This window comes from Zootoca vivipara, chromosome 1, assembly GCF_963506605.1.
Source record: "Zootoca vivipara chromosome 1, rZooViv1.1, whole genome shotgun sequence".
Classification (NCBI taxonomy): domain Eukaryota; kingdom Metazoa; phylum Chordata; class Lepidosauria; order Squamata; family Lacertidae; genus Zootoca; species Zootoca vivipara.
This window is the reverse complement of record NC_083276.1, coordinates 65227889-65242004: the sequence shown is the minus strand read 5'-3', so window position 1 is coordinate 65242004 and position 14116 is coordinate 65227889. Positions and strand designations below refer to the sequence as shown.

The 14116-nt window shown below is 43.1% G+C and overlaps 1 protein-coding gene across 1 annotated transcript in view; it reads right to left on the bottom strand.

The window, feature by feature from the left end:
* The window catches only part of SPON1 (spondin 1), a 285794-nt gene that overhangs the window by 229343 nt on the left and 42335 nt on the right, over positions 1–14116 (bottom strand). The window contains exon 3 of the mRNA XM_035118396.2: positions 1656–1789. Coding sequence (XP_034974287.1) covers positions 1656–1789 — 134 coding nt within the window. The remainder of the gene's footprint in view (positions 1–1655; positions 1790–14116) is intronic.

Below are 14116 nucleotides of genomic sequence, written 5' to 3'. Positions count from 1 at the left end.
ATGTTTAAACCACGGGTGTCAAACTCAAGGCCCGGGGGCCAAATCCGGCCCGCTAGACCTCGTCATGTGGCCCGCCGAGCGCCCCAGCCAGCAGGACCTTGCTGCTGAAGCGCCGTGCCGACAAAGCACCAACAAAGAGCTGGGGCCTGGGGGAGGTAGAAAGGCGGCCGGAGCAGTGCTGCGTGGAGTGCCCCGAGCCACAGCAGGAGAAGGAGGAGGCAGCTTGCCGGGTCAGCGCCCAGCAGCGCCGCATGAAGAGTCCCGAGCCTCTGCGACGCAGCAGTGCTCTGTAGCACTTTGAATCCTCCTCCTCCTCCTGCCACGGTTCGGCGCCTGGAAACGGCTGCTGCTGCTGCTGCTGCTGCTGAATCACAGACAAAGCACCCAGCAGCGCCGCGTGGAGGAGGAGGAGGATTCAAAGTGCTACAGAGCACTGCTGCGTCCCAGAGGCTCGGGACTCTCCGTACGGTGCTGCCGGGCACCGACCCGACAAGCCGCCTCCTCCTCCTCTTGCCTCACCTCCTCCTCCTCCTGCCGCGGCTCAGCCTCATGAACGTGAGCTCAGCAGCGGCTCAGCCTCATGAACGTGCAACTCTGAGGCTTTACGCACGTCTGCTAAAACGGACACCCGCTGCCTCACGCTGCACGGGAAATGCTTTTTGCCCCTGGGTCCCTTCGCGCTCTTTTCTGGCGCTGAATCAAGGCGGCGACCCCCCCTTCCCTTTCTTTCTTCCTCTCTCTCGTTCTTATTCTTTCTTTCCCTCTCCTTCCTTCCTTCTTTATCTCTGTCTTCTCTCCGTCTTTCTTTTTCTTTCCTTCTTTATTCCCTTCCTTCTTTCCTACTCTTCTTTCTCTCCCCTCTTTCCTTCCTCTCTCCCTCCTGCTCCCTCTTTTCTTTCTTCCTTCCTTCCTTCCTTCCCATCTTTCTTCCTCTCCCTCATTCTTATTCTTTCTTTCCCTCTCTACTTCCTTCCTTCTTTCTTTCTCCCTTTCCGTCTTCTCTCCCTCTTTCTTTTTCTTTCCTTCTTTATTCCCTTCCTTATTTCCTACTCTTCTTTCTCTCCCCTCTTTCCTTCCTTCCTCTCTCCCTCCCACTCCCTCTTTTCTTCCTTCCTTCCTTCCTCCCTCCCTCCCCTCCCCTCCCTCTCCCTCTCCTCAGAAACATAGGATGCTGCTTTATACTTCTGGCCCTTAAGCCCTGGAACCAGGAGAGCAGCTCCAGTGAGTCAACCTCAGCCAGTCCCTTTGGTGAAGGGTGGTGGCTCACTGGCAGAACATCTGTCCTGCATGCAGAAGGACCCCAGCATCTCCAGGTACCAGTAGCTCTGCAAAGCTCCTGCATGAAACCCTAGTGAGCCTCCACCACCCAGTGCAGTTACCAAAAATCATTTTTCAATAAATTGTACAATAATTGTACATTTGAATATCTACTTGCCATTATTCTGACTATGTTTCTGCTTTCAGAGGTAGTTATTACTTACATTATTACAAAAAAAACAGTAATAATTGAATGCAGTGACAATAATTTATGATAATAAAGAGTGGACACATAGTCCTACAGATACAACCGGCCCTTTGAGGGTGACCAAACTGCTGATGCGGCCCCCGATGAATTTGAGTTTGACACCCCTGGTTTAAACCATAAACTTACTTACTTCAAAATCACACAGCCTGTGCCCAAAGAAGGCGCCGTCCAAAAGACCTGAATGCGGGTCCTTCTCCTCGGTGTACTCTCAGTAACAGCCACAGGACAATTACTCATGAACTGTGTCTCTTCTTCATCTATAATCTAAAGAAACATAACAAAAATGTATTTCATTACAATCATCTATATCACAGTGTCTGAAAAGACTGGATGCTCTACAAAATTATACTATATGATACAATGATTAGGAATGGGCCATATTAGCCACTAAAAAAAAAAATCTTAGTATAACCTCATCCCTTGAAATTCCAGGAGTTGGTTTTCTTTTAAATTCAGGAGGGCCACAGAAAATCCAGCACCTGGCTTGTGGAACTCTGCAAAGACTCTAGGCTTTGACATAAGTTAAATGAGCTATGTTAACCCTGGCTGGAATCCAAGTGATGTCACTGTGCTCACATGATGGCTTTGATGCAGTGACCACTTCTGCTGATAGAAGACGACAAAAAGTGAGACCTGCAAGGAGCAGAGAAATCAGAAAAAAACTTTCCTTTTCTCTTAAGAACCTAAGAAGAGTCCACTGCATCATGCCAAAGTCACATCTATTCCAGCATCTTGCTCTCACAATGGCCAACTAAATGTCCACGGGATGCCCACAAACTGACCTGGAGGGCAGCAGCAGTCTCCACACCTGCAATTTCTAGCAACTTGTATTTTAGAGGCATACCACTCCAACAGGAGAAGTAGAACCCAGCTATCAGTGGGCACGTTCACTGGAATGAAATCTGTTCAACTAGCATTCCACCTCCTGAGCCCAGCATATAGGGCCTGACTTTGGGGAGCTCCCAGGATTTTAGAATGATGTGCTCTTTCTGATCCATGGCCAGCCTTTGGGTAACTCCCCATCCCAACCGAGAAAGAATCAAATCCAAGTGACCTACTCCCCTTGATACTCCAGTGGAAGAAACCTAAAATCTACTGCAATTTTGGGGGAAGATAGGACAAAAAAAAATGGTTTTCTACACTTATGCAAGTATACATTTATGTGAAACACAAATAATAAATAGAAGTAGGTTTATTTTCTCCTATATGTTGATTTAGACAGGATGGTTGTTTTGTTTACATCACAGGTGATTTTCAAATATCAGCTGTGCTAGGCAAAACAAGAGAAAACAAAACCAAGTATGGAGAAAGGGGGGGGGAGAAACAATCACCACCTATATAAATTGTACGTACAGAAAAGCTGGTCTTTAATGTGCCATTGATTTAAGGCTAAGTTCACCTTGATAATTACAGGAAGAAAATAATAAAACATATATTGCTTCCATTATTATGTGGCAAGAATAGTAGCATGGTAGAGGAGCAATATTTCATCAAACTGCAGCATAGAATCCTACTAAATTCAAGGTCTTATAATAGCACCAATAAGATATAAATCATATTATAATCCGTCTTGGCACCCTTGTCTTCCAGATATCAGTGTCTGGGTCAAGGTATATAAATCCTCCTTCATTCTTAAAGCTGAATGGAGGGGAAACAAGAGGGGAAAGTGAAGAAAAAGATTGCCAGGCTATCTCACCTTGAGCCAAAGGAACAGGTCAGCTTAATTTTACCATGAGAGAGCCTGATTTTCAGCTTCTGAAACTCTGGAACTATAGAAAGTCATTTCTATACTTTTCTTCAATGCACCTGTGCTGTCTGAAATGCACTTAATTTTATTTGCCTATTGGTTCTAATATTTATATCCCACTGCTGGACATGGGTTTGAAGGTGACTAACAATCAACACCAATCAAACCATTTTATGTTTATTTTACAATAAAGACAGCAATAATAATAGAGCAAGAAGCAACTTAAAAGCAATGAAAATCAGATGAGCAAAAGCAATACAACTAAGATAGAAACAAAAGAGCCCAGCATAAATCCTGAAAAAAAAAGGAAAAGGAAACACTGTAGAAAGCCCAAGAGAAGAGGATGGATCCTGCACATCACCTAAAATATAGCCATGGAGTGTCAAGGACCATAATTTGGATGCCACCTCTGAGAAGGCCCTTCCTCTCCCTAACCTCTGACGATGGGGCTACTTGGGGAACCGACTGCCAGTCAAGGCCATGCTGCAAAAGGTCATCCTTCAGATAACCCCATCCCAGGCCATTTGGAGCTAGCTATGTTGTGGGTTGTGTTACAAAAGTGAAATTAGTTCCAGTGTATGACAACAAGGGTCTTTCACCATCCGTCATGCAGAAGATAATAACTGTATGCAAGAAGCAAGACTTCTAGAAACTCAATGCTAACCGCGGGACATATAATGCTGAAGATAGGTTTACAACCGTAGGTGGCTCTCAACTTAACATGAGGGTTACCTTCTGGGGATAGTGTGTAAAGCCAAAATCACATTAAGTTAAAACACCCTGGGTACAATGGTGGATGGGATTGCCAAAGGGATTTTATCTTGGGTGCCTGCCCCCTTTGTATTTTTAAAAACATTTTGCCAAGCCTGTAAGGCTGAATGCACCCAAGTTAAATGTGCGTAAGTTGTGATTTACCTGTATATCTCATCATCAGGAAGCGGACTTGGCTGCATTTTTTAAATGAGATTTTTAAAAAATTAAGTGGTATATAAATTTACATCAACAGCCATTCCATGAGTGCAAGACGCATCCGACATATGGAGCAGAACCTTTGGTTCCGTTCCTTGGTGGCGATTGATTTCTGCAATCAAAGATTTCCACTCCCAATTGCTCACGTCCATTATACATATACAGTGGTACCTCGGTTTAAGAACAGTCCTGTTTACAAACAATTTGGTTTACCAACTCCGCAAAACCGGAAGTAGTGTCCTGGTTTGTGAACTTTACCTTGGTCTAAGAACGGAATCCAAACGGTGGAAAGGCACCGGCGGCAGGAGGCCTTATTAGGGAAAGCACGCCTCGGTTTAAGAACGGTTTTGGTTTAAAAACAGACTTCCGGAACGGATTAAGTTCGTAAACCAAGGTACCACTGTACAGTATTGAAGCAAACAAAACAAACATTAAAAAACACGCTTGGGAAATGGGTGTGGGTATTTTGGGGGGAGGGGGGGCGATGTTGCTAGACTGTTCCTGACTCCTGGCACTTATTGCTTATAATTTTAGGAGTGTAGTTCCATCCAAGCTGATGCCCTTGAGTGTGGGGTAGGAGGAGGAGGATGACATGGAGCAAATGCAGTGGGGAAGCCCATCTGGCACTCCAACCAGTGTGTTTGCAGTGATCCAATCTCACTGCTGCCACCCCTCCCACTAACCTGCAGAGACTCCGATAACAGGTAATCAGGTAAGCCCCACCCCCCCACCCCATCTCCTGACCATTTCTGGTGCCACATAACGCACTATGTAGAACCTTCATTTTAATTATCTCACTTCCACCTAATTGAAGAAAAGCAATGCTTCCATAGCATGAAGAAGCTTTATTTTGGAAACAACCTAAATGGAATCTGGGAAGTCACACAGCCTTCATTTCCATCTGCAGAATGGGGATAATACTGATCTGTCTTGAAAGGTTGTCATAAAAACTACTGAGATAAAATGGGAAATATCATTGCACTTCCCACTGCCAACAACAGCCCTGGTGTGTGTGTGTGTGTATGCGTGTATATCTGTACAGAACAGCTGCCTTGGATTACAAATAAAACAGATACTTTTTCTTTATGTTGATGGGCACAGATGTAGTTTTGAGCTTCGCAGATTTACTCTTCGGGAAGAATAAGACAGCCCAAGAGACCAATAAACCATCTATTTTGGCTGGTGTAGAAACACATACTCAGTCTCTGCATAGCAAATTTCTTTTGGAAAATCTCGTGGTTTACACTGAAGTGCTTGCAGGAACAAAAAGGCCGCATGTTCAAATTAATGGAATGACCCCCAGAACATTTTTTTAAAAGGCTCCTGTGCAGTCTCATTCACTAACTTTATGCCTCTTAAATATCACTTGACTGAAAGGAAATACATTCCTGGTAGCTTCATCCCATTTTCTTTTGCCCTTTGTGTTCTGTATAAAAAGGACTGGGATGATGAGTTCCTGCCTCTCAGTGCTCACTGCCTCCCCGAGGGGAAAAAAAATTGTTTTCCTTATGCATTTTCTCAAGTTATTTTAAGATGCAATGCTGGGTTATGAAAGTCTGAAACAGAGTCAGTGTTTTGCTTAATGGGCAGGTGCTTGTCCATTCAGAATTCATTTTAGAGTACTTTGAAGAAGGTTGAGATTCCATACTGATTCTTACAAGAAATTATTTGTTTTGCTTTTTCGCCCTCTTGCTGAAAGGGGATTTGTGAATGACAGAGTCCACTTACAGAGCTGTGACTTTAGATTGCAAAAAGTTCACAACTTGTACTGACTTTTAAAATTTGGATCTCAATGAAGATTAGATAAACAAGCACGCGCGCGCGCACACACACACTATACAGTATTTCATGTCAAAGAAACACATATTCAGGCAAGGTAACACTATAAGCATTTCAAATTATTATGCACCTAATATACAGTTTTCTGAATTCTGTGGTCGTTCTGTATCTGCTTTAGATGCCCATACTTATTTAATACATAGTCTCATTATGTAAAGTATGGCAATTCAGATTTTGATTACCCATAGTCACTGTCTATTTCTTTTGTAACTACACATAAATGTATCCAGCATTCTTATTTAACAGAGCATCCGATTGCCCAAGCATTATGGAAAATGTTATTAATTGTATATTCAAGGGGTAATTTTATATACTGTACAAGGAATTATTTCATCATTTTGCCATTAGTCACTTTTCTCAGCCTGAGCTATCAATGTGGTACAGCAATTTGAACATCCCAAGACAATGTATGTCTAATGCACAAAGAGACTACGTCAGCAAGGGAAAGGTTCCTCACCTGATTTTGGGGGAGCCCCCTTTCCCTCACAGCCTGCCCCATTCAGGAGAGTTCTCAAAACCTGAGGGGAGCCTTTTCCATGGGCTGCTAGGGCTGCCAGGGAGAGGAGGAAGCAGGAAAGTCAACTTCTGTTGCTGTCCACATTTCTTTGGATTCAACCTACTAATTAGAGGTCTTTTGTGTTGTAGTCTTGTATTTTTATGCTGTGAAACATCCTGAGATCTTTGGATGAAGGGTGGTATAAAAAATTTAAATAATAATAATAATAAGAATTTGTTGTTGTTGTTGTTAATAAAATAGATCAGGGTCACCAACCTGCAACTCTGGAGGTCCAAAGGAACTTTTATGGGCACCACAAAATACTTATTTTACAGGGAAAAAATTGGTCAGGACCTCCCAAATGCCAAGCAAAAAGCCTGTGTGTACTCCCTGCAAACAAATGAAATGGACTAAAAAGAGTCCAGCTCCCTCAAAAACAAACAAACAAACAAATATAATGCAGCAGCAGCAGCAACAACAACAGTTTTATTATTATTGCTTTACTATTATTGCCCCAGCCACCCTGGGTGGCTTCCAACACATATGAAAACATAATGAAATGTCAAACATTAAAAACTTCCCTATATAGGGCTGCCTTCAAATGACTTCTATAAGTTGTGTAATTCTTTATCTCCTTGACATCTGATAGGAGGGCATCCTGGTTCCCCACTTCTCGCAGCGAGGGAACCGCCAGAAGGCCCTTGGAGCTGCAGCTCAGTGTCCAGGCTGGACAATGGGGGTGGAGATGCTCCTTCAGGTATATAGAGCCAGTGTAGAACCTTTAGACGGGTGTTATATGGTCCCAGTGGCCACTCCCCGTCAACCAACCACCCTACAACCAACCACCACAAAAGGCAAATGCTCAATTTCTAAAATAATAATAAAAATAGGGAGGGGGGCCTAGCAGGTGCCAAGGTGGGTGGGTGGGTCTGAGGGTGCCAGTCATGACCATTGTACTATATAAACAAGCATATAAAATACCACCACCCTCTTTCAAAAGGACTGCTCACAATATTTTTTTTAAATCAAAGGTACAGATGGATAATGGAATGGGAATACAAAAATAAAGATTTAAAAGTGCAGACACAAATAAAGTATATGCATGAGTTTCTTAGGGGGGTTGAAATAATGATTCAAACAACCTTGGGAATGGAGTAAGCTGGGAAACGATATTTAACAAGATCATAAACATACAATTTAGTCAGAATCCTGCACTGCTGAACATAAAATTTTGATATGGTTTTTCATTTTTCTTTTAGTACAATCGGCTTGCCTAGAGTGTTTAGTTTTGCAGATTGCAGCAGGAAATACCCATCTGCAAGATTTATGCTGATTCCCCTTGGCTCCGATCTAAACTTTCTCGCTTACTTGTAGCTCTTATGCAGCAGTTACCAACAACAGGTTTAAGCTGAAAGCATGAAGAAACTGGCCAGAGCAATATTCTGGATCATCATGAGAAGTACTCAAACTCAGAACTCATATAATTATACTGCCTGATCAAAGAATTGTCAGGTGATACAGCTTTTATTAGGCACATGACTTCTTGTAAGGGTGTGTGTGTGTGTGTGTGTGTGTGTGTGTGTTCTTCCTCTCCATTGAAATTATGCTTGTTGACTTAAATCAATTGAAACTTGAGCCCGCTCATTAAACTAGCGATTACCAGCGTGGCATATGCAGGTGCAAGGTTGCCTTTTAGTATGCCTATGATGGCATCCACAAAAGCCCTCAATAAATATCTTCCCAAGAATCCATAAGGTATGAGAGGAGGTTCTTTCTTCCTGCTCAGTTCCTATTTCCAATGCAGTCGTACCTTGGTTTTCAAACAGCTTAGTTCTTGAACTTTTTGGCTTCCAAACGTTGCAAAACCGGAAGTGAGTGTTCTGGTTTGTGAACTATTTTTGGAAGGCGTACATCCGACGGGGCTTCCGCAGCTTCCGATTGACTGCAGGAGCTTCCTACAGCCAATCAGAAGCTGCGCTTGGGTTTCTGAACGTTTTGGAAGTCGAACGGACTTCCAGAGCACATTCCATTAGACTTCCAAGGTACAGCTGTATCTTGCCCTATCCTACATTGGACACACTATCTTAAACATGCCCAATTTCCAATTGATGCTGGGATTGGACACCCACCCTCCTTTCCATTCTGCACAGAAGAGAGGGGCAAAGAGCTTCTCTCTGTGAGCAACCATGGTGGTGGCTGATGTAGGTTGCCTACAGGGGGTGGCTGATGGGGGAACATTCCTCCACTGTTATGTGATCCTCAGGAGTGTCTGCTTGCTTGCCCAATTCCGTTGCCAGTTCCATGGCACTTCAAAAGGAAAACCAAGGGGGTACAGGAGTAGACTATGGCACCCTAAGCAAGGACAAAGTGCTCTTTGGCAGGTTACAAGCAGCGAGAGATGCTTTGGGTACCAATGCCCCTTCCTAAGGAATACTCATCTCAGGGAGTTTCACCCTTATCTACCCGTACGTCATTCTTGTGCTGGAAAAAATATATTTTACTTTCTCCAGGCTTTGGAAAACATAATTTGGATTTGAATTTAAATCTGCTGATGAAATGCTTTTAAAATGCTGTCTTTTTACTTCTACTGTTTTAAGTAATGTTGATTGCTTTAATTGGTTTTATTGTTAACTGCCAGAAAGTATTACCTCTTAAGGGCAAGGCATAGGCATATTTAAATAAAGAAATAACAGTAAATACATAGTCCCAAAGCCTTTCTCTTTGTGATCATGCAGTACTGCACGTTATGGAAGGCACAGTTATAAAAAGAGGACAGAAGAAAAAGCTAGAGAAAATTTAAATTCTTCCTCTCAAGCTCTCAGGCATCTATGAGCATCTTTCCCTGTATTAAGGTAATAGGTTCTTTCCAGAGCTGTCAAGTTGTGTTGCAAAGGTTCTCACCACTTCTTCTGTTACACATTTCTCTCCATTCAGTCACTTCATTCTCCAATGGTGTTGGCAAATGCCTGCTGAAGAGGCAAAGTGTTAACTGGTGGGGTTCACCATATCACCCCAAATCTCATGATTCTACTACAGTTATTTGTAGTTTACCAAAATGAATTGCAAGGCAACGCTGGCTCCCTGGTTTGGGGGCTTTTCAGTCACAAACATTATGCTGCCGCATAGCAGCCCAATTTAACTGATGCCCTACTGCTTACACAGGTTATGGCAATGTGGACTTCACTTAGATCCCTACGCCTCTCTATGCAGAAGTAAATCCCACTGTTTTCAACTGTGGGTAGGATGCAGCCTTTCTATTTCCATTAAACAGCTTCACACTGTAATGCATTCCTTTAGTTTAGGGATGAGTTTTAAGCCCAGCCCAGTGGGGCTTTATAGCACAACAAGCCCACTGCTGCTTCCATACCTCTGCCACACATGGCAGCTAGGACGGGAGGTGCAAGGGGGGGCATGGATTGGGCCCAATGCTGTCCATGATGGCAGCAGGGCTGGCTTGGGATCCAATGGATCCTGTTCTGCCTTAGCCCTGCCTCAGCCCCAGGAATCGGGTCTTTCCCAGTGGCAGAGATCCTGCCAGCAGCACTTCTTCCCAACCACATATTTGGTGGATGGAAAGGGGAGTTTTGCACCAACAAAGTGACTCTGCAAGCTGTGTCAACAACAACAACAACAACCCAGACCAATGCAAAGGCATTTGGATTGTTCTGTCAGTTAACTACAAAGGCAGCGAAACCCTATTCATGCTTCATCAGAGAAGTCAGTCCCTCAACAATCAGTGGGGCTTATTCCCTGGTAAGTATGTTTAGGGCTGAAGCCTTGTAGGTGTTTTGGGCAAACAACTAATCTATGCTAGAAATGCATATTTATTCCTATTTGGAGATAAATATTTTCAGCAAAAGATTTGAGAGCTGACCAAGAAAATTGTTGCTAGTACTTCTTATCACGTAGTTATTTTATTTTTGTCATAGTAAAGATAAAGAAATTGAAAACATGCTCAGCTCTTTTCCCATTGCACAGATCAGGGAACTAGCCCCAGTTGACCCTAACTCCTTCTGGAGCTACCCTGCTATGCAAAAGTGAATAAACTCCTCTTTTCAACCAGGCCAAGGTTTCAGTGCGAAGCTTGCCTGTAGTTCTTCATCTCTCTTTTTTTATTCCACCAGTCAGCCTGTCCCTGAAAAGCCCTGCAATAAGACACATACCCTACTAAGCAATAGCTCTGTGGAAAATACGGTAGTGTAGAGTTGACGCATGGTGCTAGTATGAGGTTGCTTTCATCCATCACGTCCCCCCTTGGCCTGCCTTGCTTTGTCTGCTGGCTTTGTAGACATCACATTACAGATAGTCCTGTGGAGCTGAGTTTGCCTATACTGTGGAGTATGCAGTGGGGACAACACTTTCTTCATCTTGGAGAGGAGGCATTGCGTACAGGGAGAGCATGTGTAGATGCACATCACAAAACAGAGCTTAAAAGCCTGCACTGCCCCTCACTCTGAGGAAGGCAGTCCTTCTTTAGAGTAGGGCATTCTGGGTAAGGTGGCCCAGAAAACTGCCTGCACTGTAGTAGTAGTAGTAGTAATAATAATAATAATAATAATAATAATAATAATAATAATAATATTTATACCCCACCCATCTGGCTGGGTTTCCCCAGCCACTCTGGGCGGCTCCCAACAGAATATTAAAAACATGATAAAACATCAAACATTAAGAACTTCCCTAAAGAGGGCTGCCTTCAGATATCTTCTAAAAGTCAGATAGTTGTTTATTTCCTTGACATCTGATGGGAGGGCGTTCCACAGGGTGGGCGCCACTACCGAGAAGGCCCTCTGCCTGGTTCCCTGTCACTTCACTTCTCGCAGTGACAGAACCAGCAGAAGACCCTTGGAGGAGGTCCTCAGTGTCCGGGCTGAACGATGGGGATGGAGATGCTCCTTCAGATGTACTGGGCTGAGGCCGTTTAGGGCGTTAAAGGTCACTTCGAATTGTGCTTGGAATTATGCCATTTTGGCAAAGGCAGCTAGAAAATCACATTTTAAAATGAGTTAAAATTGATTGTTCGTCTGCATGGGATTCTCCCCCATGGGAGGGGGGTGGAAAGAAGATGGAAAATTTGTTTATGTAAGTATCTTTCTTATATTTTTTTCTTTCTGTAACCTGTAAAACTAATAAAAATTATTTTTAAAAAAAATTGATTGTGAAGGAAGCATGGTGGGTGAGAAAATGAGGAGAAGTGGCAGTGGTGGACAAGGCAGCACAACCCTTTGTCACCTCATATTTAAAGGAAAGCTGCAGCCCCTGCTTGGCTGCCTGGGTGCTGTGTGGGGCCCTGAATGTGCACCTCTTAAGTCTGGCCCCAGTGATGCCTCGGCTTACTCTACATTAACCCTAAAATGTTGGAGTTTTGACAGGATAGTATCAACTAAAGCAACAAGTTGGTTACAAAAGGGCAGTGGGACAAGAACTCATAATTAATGTGGACTTGCACAGGGGTCTAAAATTTATTCACTCCAGTGATTTATCAGTACTTTCACTCAAACATGCATTAGAATGTCATAGCTGCATTTCCGTTGTGTGAATGTTATTTCTCCGGGGTAGAACCTACATTCACAGAATAAGGAAATATCCCTTTCATTAATTTTAGCCCATCCTTTTCTTTTCGGAATTTCAAGACACCACCATTTCTTCTAGCAATGTCTTGCAATTGTGCTTAATAGATCATAACAAAAGAAACACTGGCGTACTCTATGAATGAACACTACGACAAGAATATACACTGCTGTGTGGATGCAAGAAAACAAATCTGAATGAGCGCTGTTGCTTTAACTGCATGCTGTATGTGATTGATATTTGTTCCTTCGGTAACATAATACCGTTGCCGGCTTTATAAATCACCAGGGAACTCAAGTGACATATTGTGGGAGATAAGACCTATTTATCCAAAGAGGCACTGTATTACCTCACCATCCCAGAGCCATAACTCTTGACACAACCCTTAGGCAAAACAAATCCAGCTCCTCTAACTTATTTTGTTCCTCTGCTTTACCCACGCTCCCTGGGTTTTAATGCCACAAGCTAATGGCTCTTGGGAAATAAAAGCAAACTAAAGTGTAATGGGTAGTGAAATCAATTGACAAATAAAGTCAATTTGCTAAAGAAAAATAAAATGAAATAAGAAGTGCCAATGGAGGTGAATATTAAGAGCAAAGAATCAGACCAAGAGCTGCCATGTGCACAGAATCACTCGCGCCAGGGATCCTTAGTGCTCATCTACATTGATACCTATATATAATAATCAAAACTCTTACAAAATTTGTATAGTATACCTAACAGCTCAGGGCCATTTCTCACATGCAGGAGGAACTTGGATTTTTGACTTAGCAGGTTATGTTTGCATGTAAAAACAATTACAGGAAGAGTAGCAAGAATAGAGATGCTGTAAACGATAAATGCTTATTATTATGTTAGCCCTACACGTTTCAGCTTACTGTAAAATGTAGAAGAACACTTGCTAAGCCACTTTTTTAATGTAAAAAGTTTTCAAATACAATAGTTTATTTCAACAGAACCTCCACTGTCAACATATTTCCATCAGCGTAAAATGCTCCTGGCTAAAATCAGTAATTTCTTACAGCACACGGGTGGGAAACTTCCCATCCATGGGCCAATCTTGGTTTGCCAGGGGGTCCAAGTTGACACACAAGGCCATTTCTGCCAAAACATGCCCACTAGTCTTTCAACTGATGTCACTGGGTGACATTAGCTGATAGATGGGGAGCAGGGGAGCACCCTGGTAAAGCAATCTCCTGCATCCAGCAGGATTGAGGGTTCATCAGCTAATGAGAGGAGGGTTCAATCCAGCTGTGTGCTACTTCACCAGCATGTTCCTGGCAAGTAACAGGCTGGTGAGGCAGGCCCCTCCTGCCATCCCTGCAGGTCAGCATTCAGATACCTTGCAGGGCAGAGCTCCTAAGGAAACTACAGCAAACTCAAAATGATATACTTGCCAACAGACTCAGGTGTCTTCGCTTTGTGGGAAAGAAAGAAAGAAAGAAAGAAAGAAAGAAAGAAAGGGAAGGAGGAAAACAGGGATCATCATCAAATTACCAACCCCTTAATCCTTTTTCCAACATCTGAGATATACTTCTCCCCCACCCTTTTGTTTTGTTCACATAAGAATTATCTTGTTGGATCACACCAAATTCTACGTAGTCTAGCATTCCATTTCCAGCAAGAGCCACTACTCACAAGCAATGTATGGAAGTGCTAGTCATTATCTAATGTATATTTTCTTCAGAGGTAGACTGCCTCTGTACATGGAGGTTTCATCTGACTGTCACTGTCAATCACCTTTATTTCATGTGACTACCAGGCCAGTCTCATCTAGCTTCATACTGAAAGCACACAAGAGTCTTTGATGGGTCCTTTGAATTTCTCTCATCCCAATGGGCTAAGCTAGTAGTTCTCACCAAATCCTACTGCAGTGAATTCCACACGTCATTAATTCCATATGTCATTAATTCTTCACTGTGTGAAAAAGTGCCTGAATTAATTGAGTGTCCTATGGGCCAGGTATTAT